A 12,143-nucleotide genomic window follows, 5' to 3' on the forward strand; every position below is an offset into this window, starting at 1 on the left:
ACTAATTAATTGAAATGAATTAAAAGTATCAGCCATGTGTTGGGAAAACTTTATTACTGATGTACTCACAGTAATTATACTCACACAATTAGGTCTGACTAATAGTTTGCAAATTCCAAGCCCAAGATTACTCAGAGCAATATCTTAACGATAAGGGAACACTGCAGGCTTCAGGAAGCCGTACAGCTCAAAGCAGGCCCGCAGCTACACTGGGGCATTTCGGGGCCTGGCCCCCTCGACGTCCTGCCAAGCCCCCCACCAGTGCTCCCCCTAAGCTGAGTTGGTGTGAGCTGGCTCACAGGTTTTTAGCCTCTGGCTCACAGATTCTTGTCTCCGTTCAGGAAGCATGGCTCCAGAGCAAACTGATTTATGCAGCAGCCATATCGCTCACTCACAACCTTAATGCCAGCAGCTCACAAAGTAGAACTTTTGCTCACAGGACTCCCCAGGTTAGACGGAGCATTGCCTGTGAGGTAGGTGGGGCTGAGAGAGCTCTCTCGAGAACTGCCCTTGAGATAACAGCTCTGAAAGAACTTTGTAACCGTCCCAAGGTCACACCAGCAGCTGCATGTGGAGGAGTGGGGGAATCAAACCTGGTTCTCCCAGATTAGAGTCCGTGCTCCTAACCACTACACCAAACTGGCTACACTACACTACACCAGTGTTCCCTCTAAGCTGAGTTAGTGTGAGCCATCTCACAGTTCTTTAGCCTCCGGCTCACACATTTTTGCCTTAGCTCAGGAAGGAGGGCTCCAGACCAAACTAATTTATGCACAATTACAACTTTAATTATGAAATCCTGGCTATGGGCCTGGCTCAAAAAAGGAAGATTGTTTTCAGCACCGTGAACGCCCCCCCCCCCAGACTTTGCATCTCTCGCATGAGAGGGATCCCCCCTTTGGGGTGGGGGAAGAAAACCCTCTCTACCTTAAGTGATGTTACCAATAGAAGCCAGAAAGGTGTAGTGCTGCTAGGTCCCTTTCGCTCGCTGGCGGGACGATTGGGGGGGGGGACGTTCCAGGAGTGGGAAGTGACCTTGCCCCCCCCATTCCCCCCAAACAGTGACACTGCACACAATGTGACTGCGTCACCCGGAAGTGACGGTGGCACGTCGGTGGCGGCGACGTGCTAGACGTTGGGCAAAACTCTACGGTAAAATTGGCATCAGACCATAGAGTTTTGCCCAAAATCCAGACTGTCACCCTCCCGAAAGTCGCCGACCTGCTGAAGTCACTTCCGCTGCTTGGGGGGGGGCAATTCCCTCTCACCGGCCAGCTGCCCACAAAATTGGGGGATCCCCCGCCCCTGGCAATCCCAGAAAGGAGACACTGCAAGAAAGGAGACACTCTGATATCAGAATCTGATCCCATGTACTCTAGGCTAGTCTAGGAAACTATGCTCTGAGAATGAAGATCATGAAGGTGGGAGCTCAGTAAGGATGTGATGTCATAAGAAGGGAAAGGAGTTTGTAAGCCTCTCTGAGACTCCTTTGGGTAGTGAAGGGCTGGGTATAAATCCGATCTCCTCCTCCTCCTCCTCCTCCTCTTCTTCTTCTTCTTCTTCTTCTTCTTCTTCTTCTTCTTCTTCTTCTTCTTCTTCTTCTTCTTCTTCTTCTTCTTCTTCTTCTTCTTCAATAAATGATACATCTCTCTTTGGCGAACCTGGGAGCTTCTCTCTGACTCCAGTTTGGTGTCGTGGTTAAGTGTGCGGACTCTAATCTGGGAGAGCCGGGTTCGATTCCCCACTCCTCCACTCGCAGCTGCTGGATGACCTTGGGCAAGCCATAGTTCTGATAAGAGCTGTCCTTGAAAAAGAGCCATTTCTGTCAGAGCTCTCTCAGCCCCACCCACCTCACAGGGTGTCTGTTATGGGAAGAGGAATGGAAAGGAGCTTGTAAACCGCTCTGAGACTCCTTTGGGTAGTGAAGGGCGGGGTACAAATCCAATCTCCTCTCCTCTTCTTCTTCTTCCTAACCAGCAGGTACGTTATACCTATACGAATCTATACTAAACGCTCAGTGATTCGAGGAGACGATAAATTAAAATTATTAAGGGGGCAATAAATCATTAACCAAATAACCGTTCAGTAATACACAGAGGAGGGCAGGGCTCTCTCAGTATTGACAAATTTACGGGCCAGGTGCTCGGGGCTCCTCCGAGGCTGAGGTGGAAACACCCCCCTCCCGCATCCAGCCTCCTCCTCATTTTTCCATTCAGAATTACCTGATGTCACAGCAGACAGAATACTAGGAAATGTTTGGACTTTATGTGTCAGCGAGCCAGTGTATTATATAGTTTTCGAACATGCTTGTTTAGGTCACTTTCAATTTAGCCCTTTGTACAGATGTTTTAAATTATCAGTTCACAAATGATTGCCCGAGCCTGATTACAAGAAAGAACCAATAAAGAAACCGTTGCCATAATGATGATGAAGGAGGAGGAGGAGGAGGAGGAGAAGAAAGAGAGGGAGGAGGAGGAGGAGAAGGAGAAGAAAGAGGAGGAGGAGGAGGAGGAGAAGAAAGAGAAGGAGGAGGAGGAGGAGGAGAAGGAGAAGAAAGAGAAGGAGAGAAGAAATAGAAGGAGGAGAAGAAGGCGAAGAAGAAGGAGGAGAAGGAGGAGAAGAAGAAGGAGGAGGAGGAGGAGGAGGAGGAGGAGAAGAAAGAGAGGGAGGAGGAGGAGGAGAAGGAGAAGAAAGAGGAGGAGGAGGAGGAGGAGAAGAAAGAGAGGGAGGAGGAGGAGGAGAAGGAGAAGAAAGAGGAGGAGGAGGAGGAGGAGAAGAAAGAGAGGGAGGAGGAGGAGGAGAAGGAGAAGAAAGAGGAGGAGGAGGAGGAGGAGAAGAAAGAGAGGGAGGAGGAGGAGGAGAAGGAGAAGAAAGAGGAGGAGGAGGAGGAGGAGAAGAAAGAGAGGGAGGAGGAGGAGGAGAAGGAGAAGAAAGAGGAGGAGGAGGAGGAGGAGAAGAACTGTGACTGACCCAAAGTCAAACCAGCAGGTGCAAGTGGAGGAGTGGGGAATCAAACCCAGCTCTCCCAGATTAGAGTCCGTGCTTCTAACCGCTACACCAGACTGGTTCTCACACACGCTTCCTGCTCTGAACTATGTCAGAAAAAGGAATCCCAGGACCAGCATTGCAGCCCACTGAAAACCATTTGGTGAAGGCTTTCCTTGGGTTTCTGCTTGGCTAACCAAGTTACTGGGGAAGACCAGTCATTTAGGAGTATATACCATGAACCAGATTATTCAAATCTAGGAGAATCCATATCAGAGGAACTGTGTTAGGTCTATGAATTTACTTGGAAAACAGCAGTTGGCACAATGAGGGTCAAGAAAGCCATGGGGTGTGTGTGTCAGTATGCCCACTAGCTATAACGGAGTACAGAATCGTAACTACTCTTTGCAAATGAAATTGGTTCAGTGATTTAGCAGTATGAAGTAACAGGAGTTTGGCGGTACAAAGTGCACGGATGTCGGTGATCCGTTCTTCGCTCCCTCCAAAATTGTAGCTAATAGAAGAAGAAGAAGAGGAGGAGGAGGAGATTGGATTTATATACCACCCTTCACTACCCAAGGGAGTCTCAGAGTGGCTGACAAACTCCTTTCCCTTCTCCTCCCCTCCACACCACAGACACCCTGTGAGGTGGGTGGGGCTGAGAGAGCTCTGACAGAAACGGCTCTTTTTCAAGAACAGCTCTTATCAGAACTACGGCTTGCCCAAGGTCACCCAGCAGCTGCGAGTGGAGGAGTGGGGAATCAAACCCGGTTCTCCCAGATTAGAGTCCACGCACTTAACCACCACACCAAACTGGCAATAGTCAGTGAAGGTTCAGCCAAAGAAAGTGCTGGGAACCGCACCCAGGGACAATCACACATCAACATGACTAGTTCACAGAATCCCCCCCCCCCCACACACATAATAGCACTGAGCATGTAAAAATGTCTTCCCCACTGACACACGTTTTAAACCGATGTTATCTCCTGATATATTCCTATATAAGTGAAAGAAAACCCTGCATTGCATGTGCATACCAGTTCAGTTACATTTCACCGCAACACTTGCTGGCTCGACACACCCAGCGATTCATACTCACTGTTGTGCTTAAAGATTTTGATCGTAGCACCCGAAAGCCTTGCGCCAAGAACGAGAGAGCTGTGGTTCAACTCATCGCTTAAAATAAGACACCCCTGTGGGAACACATAACAAAGGACAATGAACGAGAAGAAGCATGTCGGTCCACTTGACAGTATTCACGTGAACGCATGAAGCTGCTTCATACTGAAACAAGACCACCGGTCCATCGAGGTCCATCAGACTGACAGTGGCTCGCCAACGTCTCCGGCAGAGGTCTTTCACATCGCCTACCGCCAGGTCCTTCTAACTGGAGATGCCGGAGATCGAACCTGGAACCTTCTGCATGCCAAGCAGATGCTTTAGTTCGGTGTGGTGGTTAGAAGTGCAGACTCTAATCTGGGAGAACCGGGTTTGATCCCCCACTCCTCCACATGCAGCTGCTGGTGTGGCCTTGGGTCAGTCCCAAGTTCTTTCAGAGCTGTTCTCTCACGAGCAGTCTTCGAAAGAGCTCTCTCGGCCCCACCTCCCTCACGGGGTGTCTGTTGCGGGGAGGGGAAGGGAAAGGAGAGTGTGAGCCGCTCTGAGACTCCCTTGGGTAGTGAAGGGCGGGGTATAAATCCAATCTCTTCTTCTTCTCTACCGCTGAGCTGCACCCCCTCCCCGATTCATCCATTACAATGAAACACCTAGTAGCACCTGACAGACTAACAAAAATTGTGGCAGGGGAGGAGCTTTCTTGAGTCGCGGCTCGCTTCTTCTGACCTTCAAAACCCTATACAGTCTGGTCACGAGAGCTCCTCCCCTGCCCACCAATTGTGTTCGTCTTTCAGGTGCTGCTGGAGTCTTGCTCTTTTCTGCTGCTACGGACAGACTGACGCGGCCGCCCAGCTTGGTCATCTGCCTCCTTGTCTTCAGCTTTCCCTCCTTCCCTCTGCCTGGCAGCTTCTACCCAGGAAATCCGTGGCTCAGCTGGACGGTGAGGAACTTTCAAGGGCTAGGGGTTTTTTTTAACCTCATTTCCCCTGCATCCCCTCCCCTATGCTATTTCCTCTTTCTCTCCTCCTGTCAATCCCCATATCCTCACCGTTCCTTACTACCTTCTTTCCTTCCCACCCACCAACCATACGACCTACCATTTATCGCCCCCCCCCCGTCTTCAGCTATTTATTATTTCTTTACTTCATCTATGCCTTTCCCCACTGCCTTGCCATTATACTGCAAGGTACACCTGGAAAACTTGTTACGGGCGAGGACAAACGCTGGGCTGGTTATTACATATTAAAACAAGAGTTTATGGGCATCTCAGTGCCTGCTAGAACATTTTGGGATTTACTGGGATACTAGTTGAAGGAACAAATTCAACCAGCTGTGTTAATCTGTTGCAGCAAAGTCAGAAAGAAGAGGAGGAGGAGGAGGAGGAGGAGGAGGAGATTGGATTTATACCCCACCCTTCACTCGGAGTCTCAGAGCGGCTTACAAACTCCTTCCCCTTCCCCTCCCCCCAACAGACACCCTGGGAGGTAGGTGGGGCTGAGAGAGCTCTTTCGAGGACTGCCCTTGAGAGAACAGCTCTGAGAGAACTTGTGGCTGACCCAAGGTCACACCAGCAGCTGCATATGGAGGAGTGGGGAATCAAACCTGGTTCTCCCAGATTAGAGTCCGCACTCTTAACCACTACACCAAACTGGCTCTTAGTGTTAAGACTAATGCGTTTATCGTAGCACAGGTTTTCATGGGCCATAATCCACTGAAAGGGCGCCGGAGGGAGATGTTGAATTTTCCTTGAACTGCCCCACAGCAGACAAGGGAGGGGCGGTAATGGAACAACTGTAAGGTGATGCACATAGGGACAAAAAAATCCCAACTTCAAGCGTAGGCTCATGGGGTCTGGACTTGCTGCAACGGAGAGAGGGAAAAGGCGAGCTCAATGAAAGTGTCAACCCAGCGTGCTGCAGCAAACTTTATGTTACAGGTTATTAAGAAAGGGATTGAGAAAAAATGGCCGATATTGTAATGCCCCTTGTCATGATCTGGGCTGTGCCACCAGAGGCCTACTAGGCCCAGGGAGCCTGGCTAGCAGTAGGCGAGGCTGGGCCTACAACTCCCAGAAGCCCCTGAGAGGTTTTGGAGCCAAAACTGACCAATAGGAAAAGAGGAGGGCTTGGAATAAAAGATCTGGAGCAGCAGGGAAAGCTGTTCTTCTTCCCAGAGGGCAGAGCCAGAAGGAAGGCTGCTGTGGGGAAAAGACCTGAGGGAAGGGTGAGTAGTCTACCTTCTCAAGGGAACCTAAATCCAGAGTGGTGGCAGCGTCAGGTGACTCCCCACCTGAGCCGTGACACCCCTGTATAGATCTATGGTGCGGCCTCATTTGGAACACTGTGTACAGTTCTGGTCACCATATCTCCAAAAGGACCTTGCAGAGCTGGAAAAAGTACAGAGGAGAACAACCAAGATGATGAGGGGGTTGGAGCACCTTCCCTTTGAGGAACGGCTGAAGAGTCTCTGGGACGTCTCAGTTGAGAAAAAGACATGATTAAGGGGAGATGTGATTCAGGCATTTCTCAAAATACTAGAACTCGAGGGCCTCCAGTGAAGCTGATGGGCAGTAGGTTCAAGATGGATATAAGGAAACACTACTTTATACAGCGAGGGATTAAAATGTGGAATTCCCTGCCAGAGGATGCAGTGATGGCCACAGGAATAAGCGGCTTGAAAAGGCGATGAGACAGATTCACGGAGGAGAGGTGTACCATTGGCCACTAGCTATGGGGCTAAAAGGAACCTCCACATTCAGAGGCATTAATCCTCTGAATCCCAGAGCCAGGAGGAAAAATCAGGCCTCGGCCTCTATGTCCTGCTGTTGGGTGTCCAGAGGAACTGGCTGGCCACTGTGTGAGACTAAAATGTGGAATTCCCTGCCAGAGTGATGTAGTGATGGCCACAGGAATAAGCGGCTTGAAAAGGCGATGAGACAGATTCACGGAGGAGAGGTGTACCATTGGCCACGAGCTATGGGGCTAAAAGGAACCTCCACATTCAGAGGCATTAATCCTCTGAATCCCAGAGCCAGGAGGAAAAATCAGGCCTCGGCCTCTATGTCCTGCTGTTGGCTGTCCAGAGGAACTGGCTGGCCACTGTGTGAGACGGGATTATCATTATTTTTTTGCAGAAACCTGTGAGACCCGGAGAGCAGCGTACAGCCCCCACCCCATTTTACCAAATGATCAGCACCGCTAATCTCTCCTCCTAATGTGAAAACAGACCCCCCCCCTCCCCAAGGATGCCTCCAGGGTCGGAGAAAGCCAGTGACCACAAGAGGTTTTCTCACCTTTCCAACCAGTGCCGGAATGTTCATAGAATTTGTCGCGAAGCCCATGCCAAACGCCATCGCTGCTTCAACGCCCAGGAACCGGGCCACCAGGTTTTCAAGCTCCACGTGCTTATCCAGGTTGCCTGTTTAAAACAAATTAAAAAGTAGCTTTGAAAGTTTCCGCAGATGCTGAAAAACGAAAAGGAAAGCGGAGTGCCGACGGCTGGAGTCCCCGATCTCTTGAGCCTGTGGGCGCATCCGGCATTCTAGCTTGGGATGGTGAGCGCAGCCACAAAATGGTTGCCGCGAAAGGTGGAGCAAACCAGAAAATGGCTGATGCGGGGGCCACAAAATGTCAGGAGAGTGAGGTTACGCTTAACCCGAATAGTAACACTTCAACATTTCAGGAAGAAGCGGTGATGCTCTGTGTTCTTGGTGCTTGGGGAGGGGGGCAACAGTGGGAGGGCTTCTGGAGCTCTGGCCCTGCTGGTGGACCTCCTGATGGCACCTGGTGTTTTTGGCCACTGTGTGACACAGAGTGTTGGACTGGATGGACCACTGGCCTGATCCAACATGGCTTCTCTTATGTTCTTATGTCTGGGGCAGTGATGCTCTGTGTTCTTGGTGCTTGGGGGGGCAACAGTGGGAGGGCTTCTGGAGCTCTGGCCCCGCTGGTGGACCTCCTGATGGCCCCTGGGTTTTGGCCACTCTGTAGGGTTGCCAGGTTTCACCTGGCTGCTGGTATGGGGCTCCAGCCTGGGTCCTTGGAGATTCTGGCATGTGCGTAAAGCATGCACACCGCAATGACATCACCCGGAAGGGGATGCTCTAGCATTTGGCCAAAAAAAATCTATGGTCGCTATAGAGTTTTTATCCAAGTGCTACACTGTCCCCCAGTGTGACGTGCCTGGTGCAATGATATCACCTCTGGGTGTTGTCATCGTGGTGGGCATGTCGGCGCAACGAGGCTCTTTGGGGGCAGGGCTCCCCCACTGGCCAGGTGGCCGGTGACGTATTGAGGTCCCCGAAAGTGGGGAACCCTCCCCCATGGGGGGGATGGCAATCCTATGACTGTGTGACACAGAGCGTTGGACTGGAGTGTTTACTATTACTTGACAGTTGGATAAATAACTTGACACTTATATACGAATCGCAGGACACAGCCCTGGATTCTTTTCCTTTACCGCCTATAGGAGGTTATGAAAACAGAGCGGTCATGTCTGACGCTCTGCTTTGGGGAGCCCGAAGAGTGCCCTCCCTTACAAATGTCCTGCTTCCGGGGGATGTGTTTTGAGCGGCATGAGCAGGCAGCCCAATCAGCATGGCAAGGGGCCCTGCTTTCCAGCGAGAGCCGACTCCGGATTTAAGTTTTGCAAAAGCAAAACCTGACTGACAGGAATGTGCAACACCGCCAGCCCTTTCTTTGCACATTCTAATTAGAGTGGCACCTCCGTGGGAGGTAGGTGAGGTGCTCGGGCAAAACCATGAAGCACTGCCGGATCTTATCGCGGGGAGACCTGTGACCAAGCCTGGCTGGGCGGGGAGGGAAAAGCCCCGTCCGGGCCCATCCAGCTGTCCCTTCTGATTACAGGCAGTTAGAGGGGAGCGAAAAGCTAAACTGCTCACAGCTGGACCCCGCGGTCTGGCCAAGGCCAGATGTCACGTGCTTAAAGGTGGCCTGCAGAGTCACCACCATGAATAATTATCGGGTGCATCAAACATTCATGCAGCCGCTGCCTGACAGCAGATCCCACATCGGCCCCCAAACAAATGACGGGAGTCTCCTTGCTTCGGACACGGCCGTTGCCGGTAAGGAACTGTCAAGGGGAATCAGGGCGAGGTACTTGGGATGGAAGCTCTCCCGAGCACCTGGAGTTTATAAACTACTCTGGACGGACTTGGAAAAGGATGTGGACAGAATGTGCAGAGGGGAGTGATGAGGATGATCGGGGGCCGGGAGAGGAAAGGCGGAGGGACTTGGGAAGGTTCAGTCTGAGGGACTTGGTAAGGTTCAGTCTGAGGAAGAGGATGTTGAGAGGGGACACAGAATCATAGAGTTGGAAGGGACCTCGAGAGTCATCTAGTCCAACCCCCTGCACAATGCAGGAAATTCACAAATACCTCCCCCTCCACACCCGCAGTGACCGCTGTTCCACACCCAGAAGATGACAAATAACCTCCAGGATCTCCAGCCAAACCGGCCTGAGGAAAAATTGCTTCCTGTCCCCAAAGTGGCCATCAGCATTTCCTTGGGCATGTAAGAAAGGGCCGCAAGAACTAAGCACTGAGGCAACCCTTCCTGCCCTCCCTCTCATGAGCTGCCTAAGTTCACAGAATCCGCATTGCTGTCAGATGGCCATCTAGCCTGTTTGAAAACCTCCAAAGAAGGAGATCTCCAAACTAAATATTCCCAAGGCACTCAGCCTTTCCTCGTAGGGCTCAGTCTGATGGCTCTCTTGGAAGTCTTTGAAGGGCTTTCGCTGTTGTAGGTTTTCCGGGTTGTCCCTTTAGTCTTTGAAGTCTTTGAAGGGCTGTGTCCCTTAGAGGAGGGCAGGGAGCTGTTCCGGTTGGCAGCGGAGGAGAGGACTCGCAAGAATGGGTTTACATTAAGGGCGGGAAGGTACCGGCTGGATAGCAGGAAAATCTTTTTGACAGTCAGAGTTGTGCCACAGTGGAATCGGCTTCCTGGGGAGGTGGTGAGCTCCCCCTCCCCGGCAGTCTTGAAGCAGCGGCCGGACACAGGCTTGGCAGGGGGCCCCTTGATCCTGCATTGAGCAGAGGGGGTTGGACTAGATGCCTCTATGGAGCCTTCCAGCTCTGGGTGATTCTATGATTCTATGTCTTCTCATTATTTTATTTTATCTAAAACATTTTAATGTCACCTTTCTATCCAACTTGGGGTCCCTGAGGCAGCAAACAATGAAAACCAATTAAACAGGCTTTTAAAAAATACATCTTATAAAAGCAACTAAATACGATAATTTCACATAAACAATGAAACACACAAACAGGAAGGAAGGTTGGTGAGGGATTGTTTTCACCCCACGGCGGGAGACAGTGATCAAGGGGGGACAGATGGGGAGGGAAATTCCATATTTTTGGTGCCACCGCTGAGAATGCCCTGTCTCAGGTCGCCACTCATCTAGCCCTAGGTGGCGAGGGCATCCAAAGAGGTGCCCTTGGAGATGACTGCAGAGGTGGGGGAGGTTCACGTGGGAGTTGGCCGTCTTTGTTTTGCAATGGACTGATGCCATCAGTGCATTTGTAGGCCTGCTTTTTATGCATTTGTAGGTCTGCTTTTTAGTATTATATCTAGGGAAGGACCTCTGGCTCACTGGCAGAGCGTCTGCTTGGCATCTGGGTTCGAACTCCATCATCTCCAGTTGAGAGCCAGTTTGGTGTAGTGGTTAAGTGCGCGGACTCTAATCTGGGAGAACCGGGTTTGATTCCCCACTCCGCCACTTGCAGCTGCTGGATGACCTTGGGCAAGCCATAGGTTTGTCAGAGCTGTTCTCTCAAGGACAGTTGTGTCAGAGCTCTCTCGGCCCCACCTGCCTCACAGGGTATCTGTTGTGGGGAGGGGAAGGGAAAGGAGTTTGTAAGCCGCTCTGAGACTCCGAGTGAAGGGCGGGGTATAAATCCAACCTCTTCTTCTTCTTCCTCCAGCCAAATGGATCAGTTGTAGGGGACTTTCCCGATCCAGATATCAGGGAGCTGCAAATACTGGCATTCCAGGTTTCCAATGCCAGTTTGGTATTTGCATCCAAGTTTTATTTATCTATTCCCCAGGACTCTGAGATTATGCAGCTCCGATATTCCCTAGGGGGAATCATTCCGGAGGGCAGGAGGGGCTGTTTTTCCCCATTGCGCCAAAATTGTACAGAAGCTGCTTGTGCCTGTCCTTTAACTAACCCCCAAATTCCAAGTGAATTGGACCGAGACCAATTCTACGGGTCCCTGAACAAGGTGCCACCGGCCACCCTCCACTGCTTGCTGGAGAGGCGTTTCCACGCTTTCTCCAGGCCAAGGAACAGCCAGAGACACGACAGCAAGCGAAGCGGCCCCCGGCCAAACACTTCTCAAAGCTGACAGAACCAACTGGCCCAAAGAACCAATGCGGAACCAGGGAATCCAGACAGAACCGCGGGACAATGAGGCAACCCTAACACGACAAGCGTTCCACCTGAGAACGGAACCCGCTGTCGAACCAGAGAGTCGTCCAAGCCAACCAAAGAGGGACACGGTTGCAATCCTAACAAGTGTAAAACCAGAGAACCCAAGCCAAGGTACAACCCGAGGGTCAGAGGTGCCCAGGGAGCACTAAGATTGGCATCCCAAAACCGCCTGGTTCTCCCGGGCCCTAAAGAAGCCAGGCTGGCCGCAACGAGGGCCAGGGCCTTTTCTGCGGTGGCCCGTTACTGGTGGAACGAGCTCCCGGATGACATCAGGGCCCCGTGGGACCTTCTACAGCAGAAGTAGAGTGTTGGACTGGATGGGCCATTGGACTGATCCAACATTAGCTTCTCTTAGGTTCTTAGGTCCTTAAGGCAGGGGTCATTTCCTGCAGGAGCGCACAGGGGCGGAGCTCCGACAGTAAAGAGGTCATGGGGTGGGCACATGCAACAAGCCCCACCCCTGGCTCCAAGCAGCCCTCAGTCAGAGCAAGAAGCAGCGAGGGAAGTTGCAGAGCCCCCCTTCAGGTATAAGCTCTCCCTCCTCTGTGAGGATAGATCTGCACGTCCCCCCCCCCCCGATAGCTACGAACCCA

At 51.6% G+C, this 12,143-nt stretch overlaps 1 protein-coding gene across 1 annotated transcript in view; it reads right to left on the minus strand.

Moving 5' to 3' along the window:
- The window catches only part of LOC107112039 (serine palmitoyltransferase 3-like), a gene marked incomplete at its 3' end in the record, with an annotated part of 111,331 nt that overhangs the window by 12,350 nt on the left and 86,838 nt on the right, over positions 1–12,143 (minus strand). The window contains exons 5-6 of the mRNA XM_015413103.1: positions 7,394–7,518; positions 4,085–4,178 (exon numbers count right to left, since the gene is read on the minus strand). Coding sequence (XP_015268589.1) covers positions 4,085–4,178; positions 7,394–7,518 — 219 coding nt within the window. The remainder of the gene's footprint in view (positions 1–4,084; positions 4,179–7,393; positions 7,519–12,143) is intronic.

The sequence above is a fragment of the Gekko japonicus genome, unplaced genomic scaffold, assembly GCF_001447785.1.
Source record: "Gekko japonicus isolate JY-2015 unplaced genomic scaffold, Gekko_japonicus_V1.1 scaffold3379, whole genome shotgun sequence".
NCBI lineage: Eukaryota > Metazoa > Chordata > Lepidosauria > Squamata > Gekkonidae > Gekko > Gekko japonicus.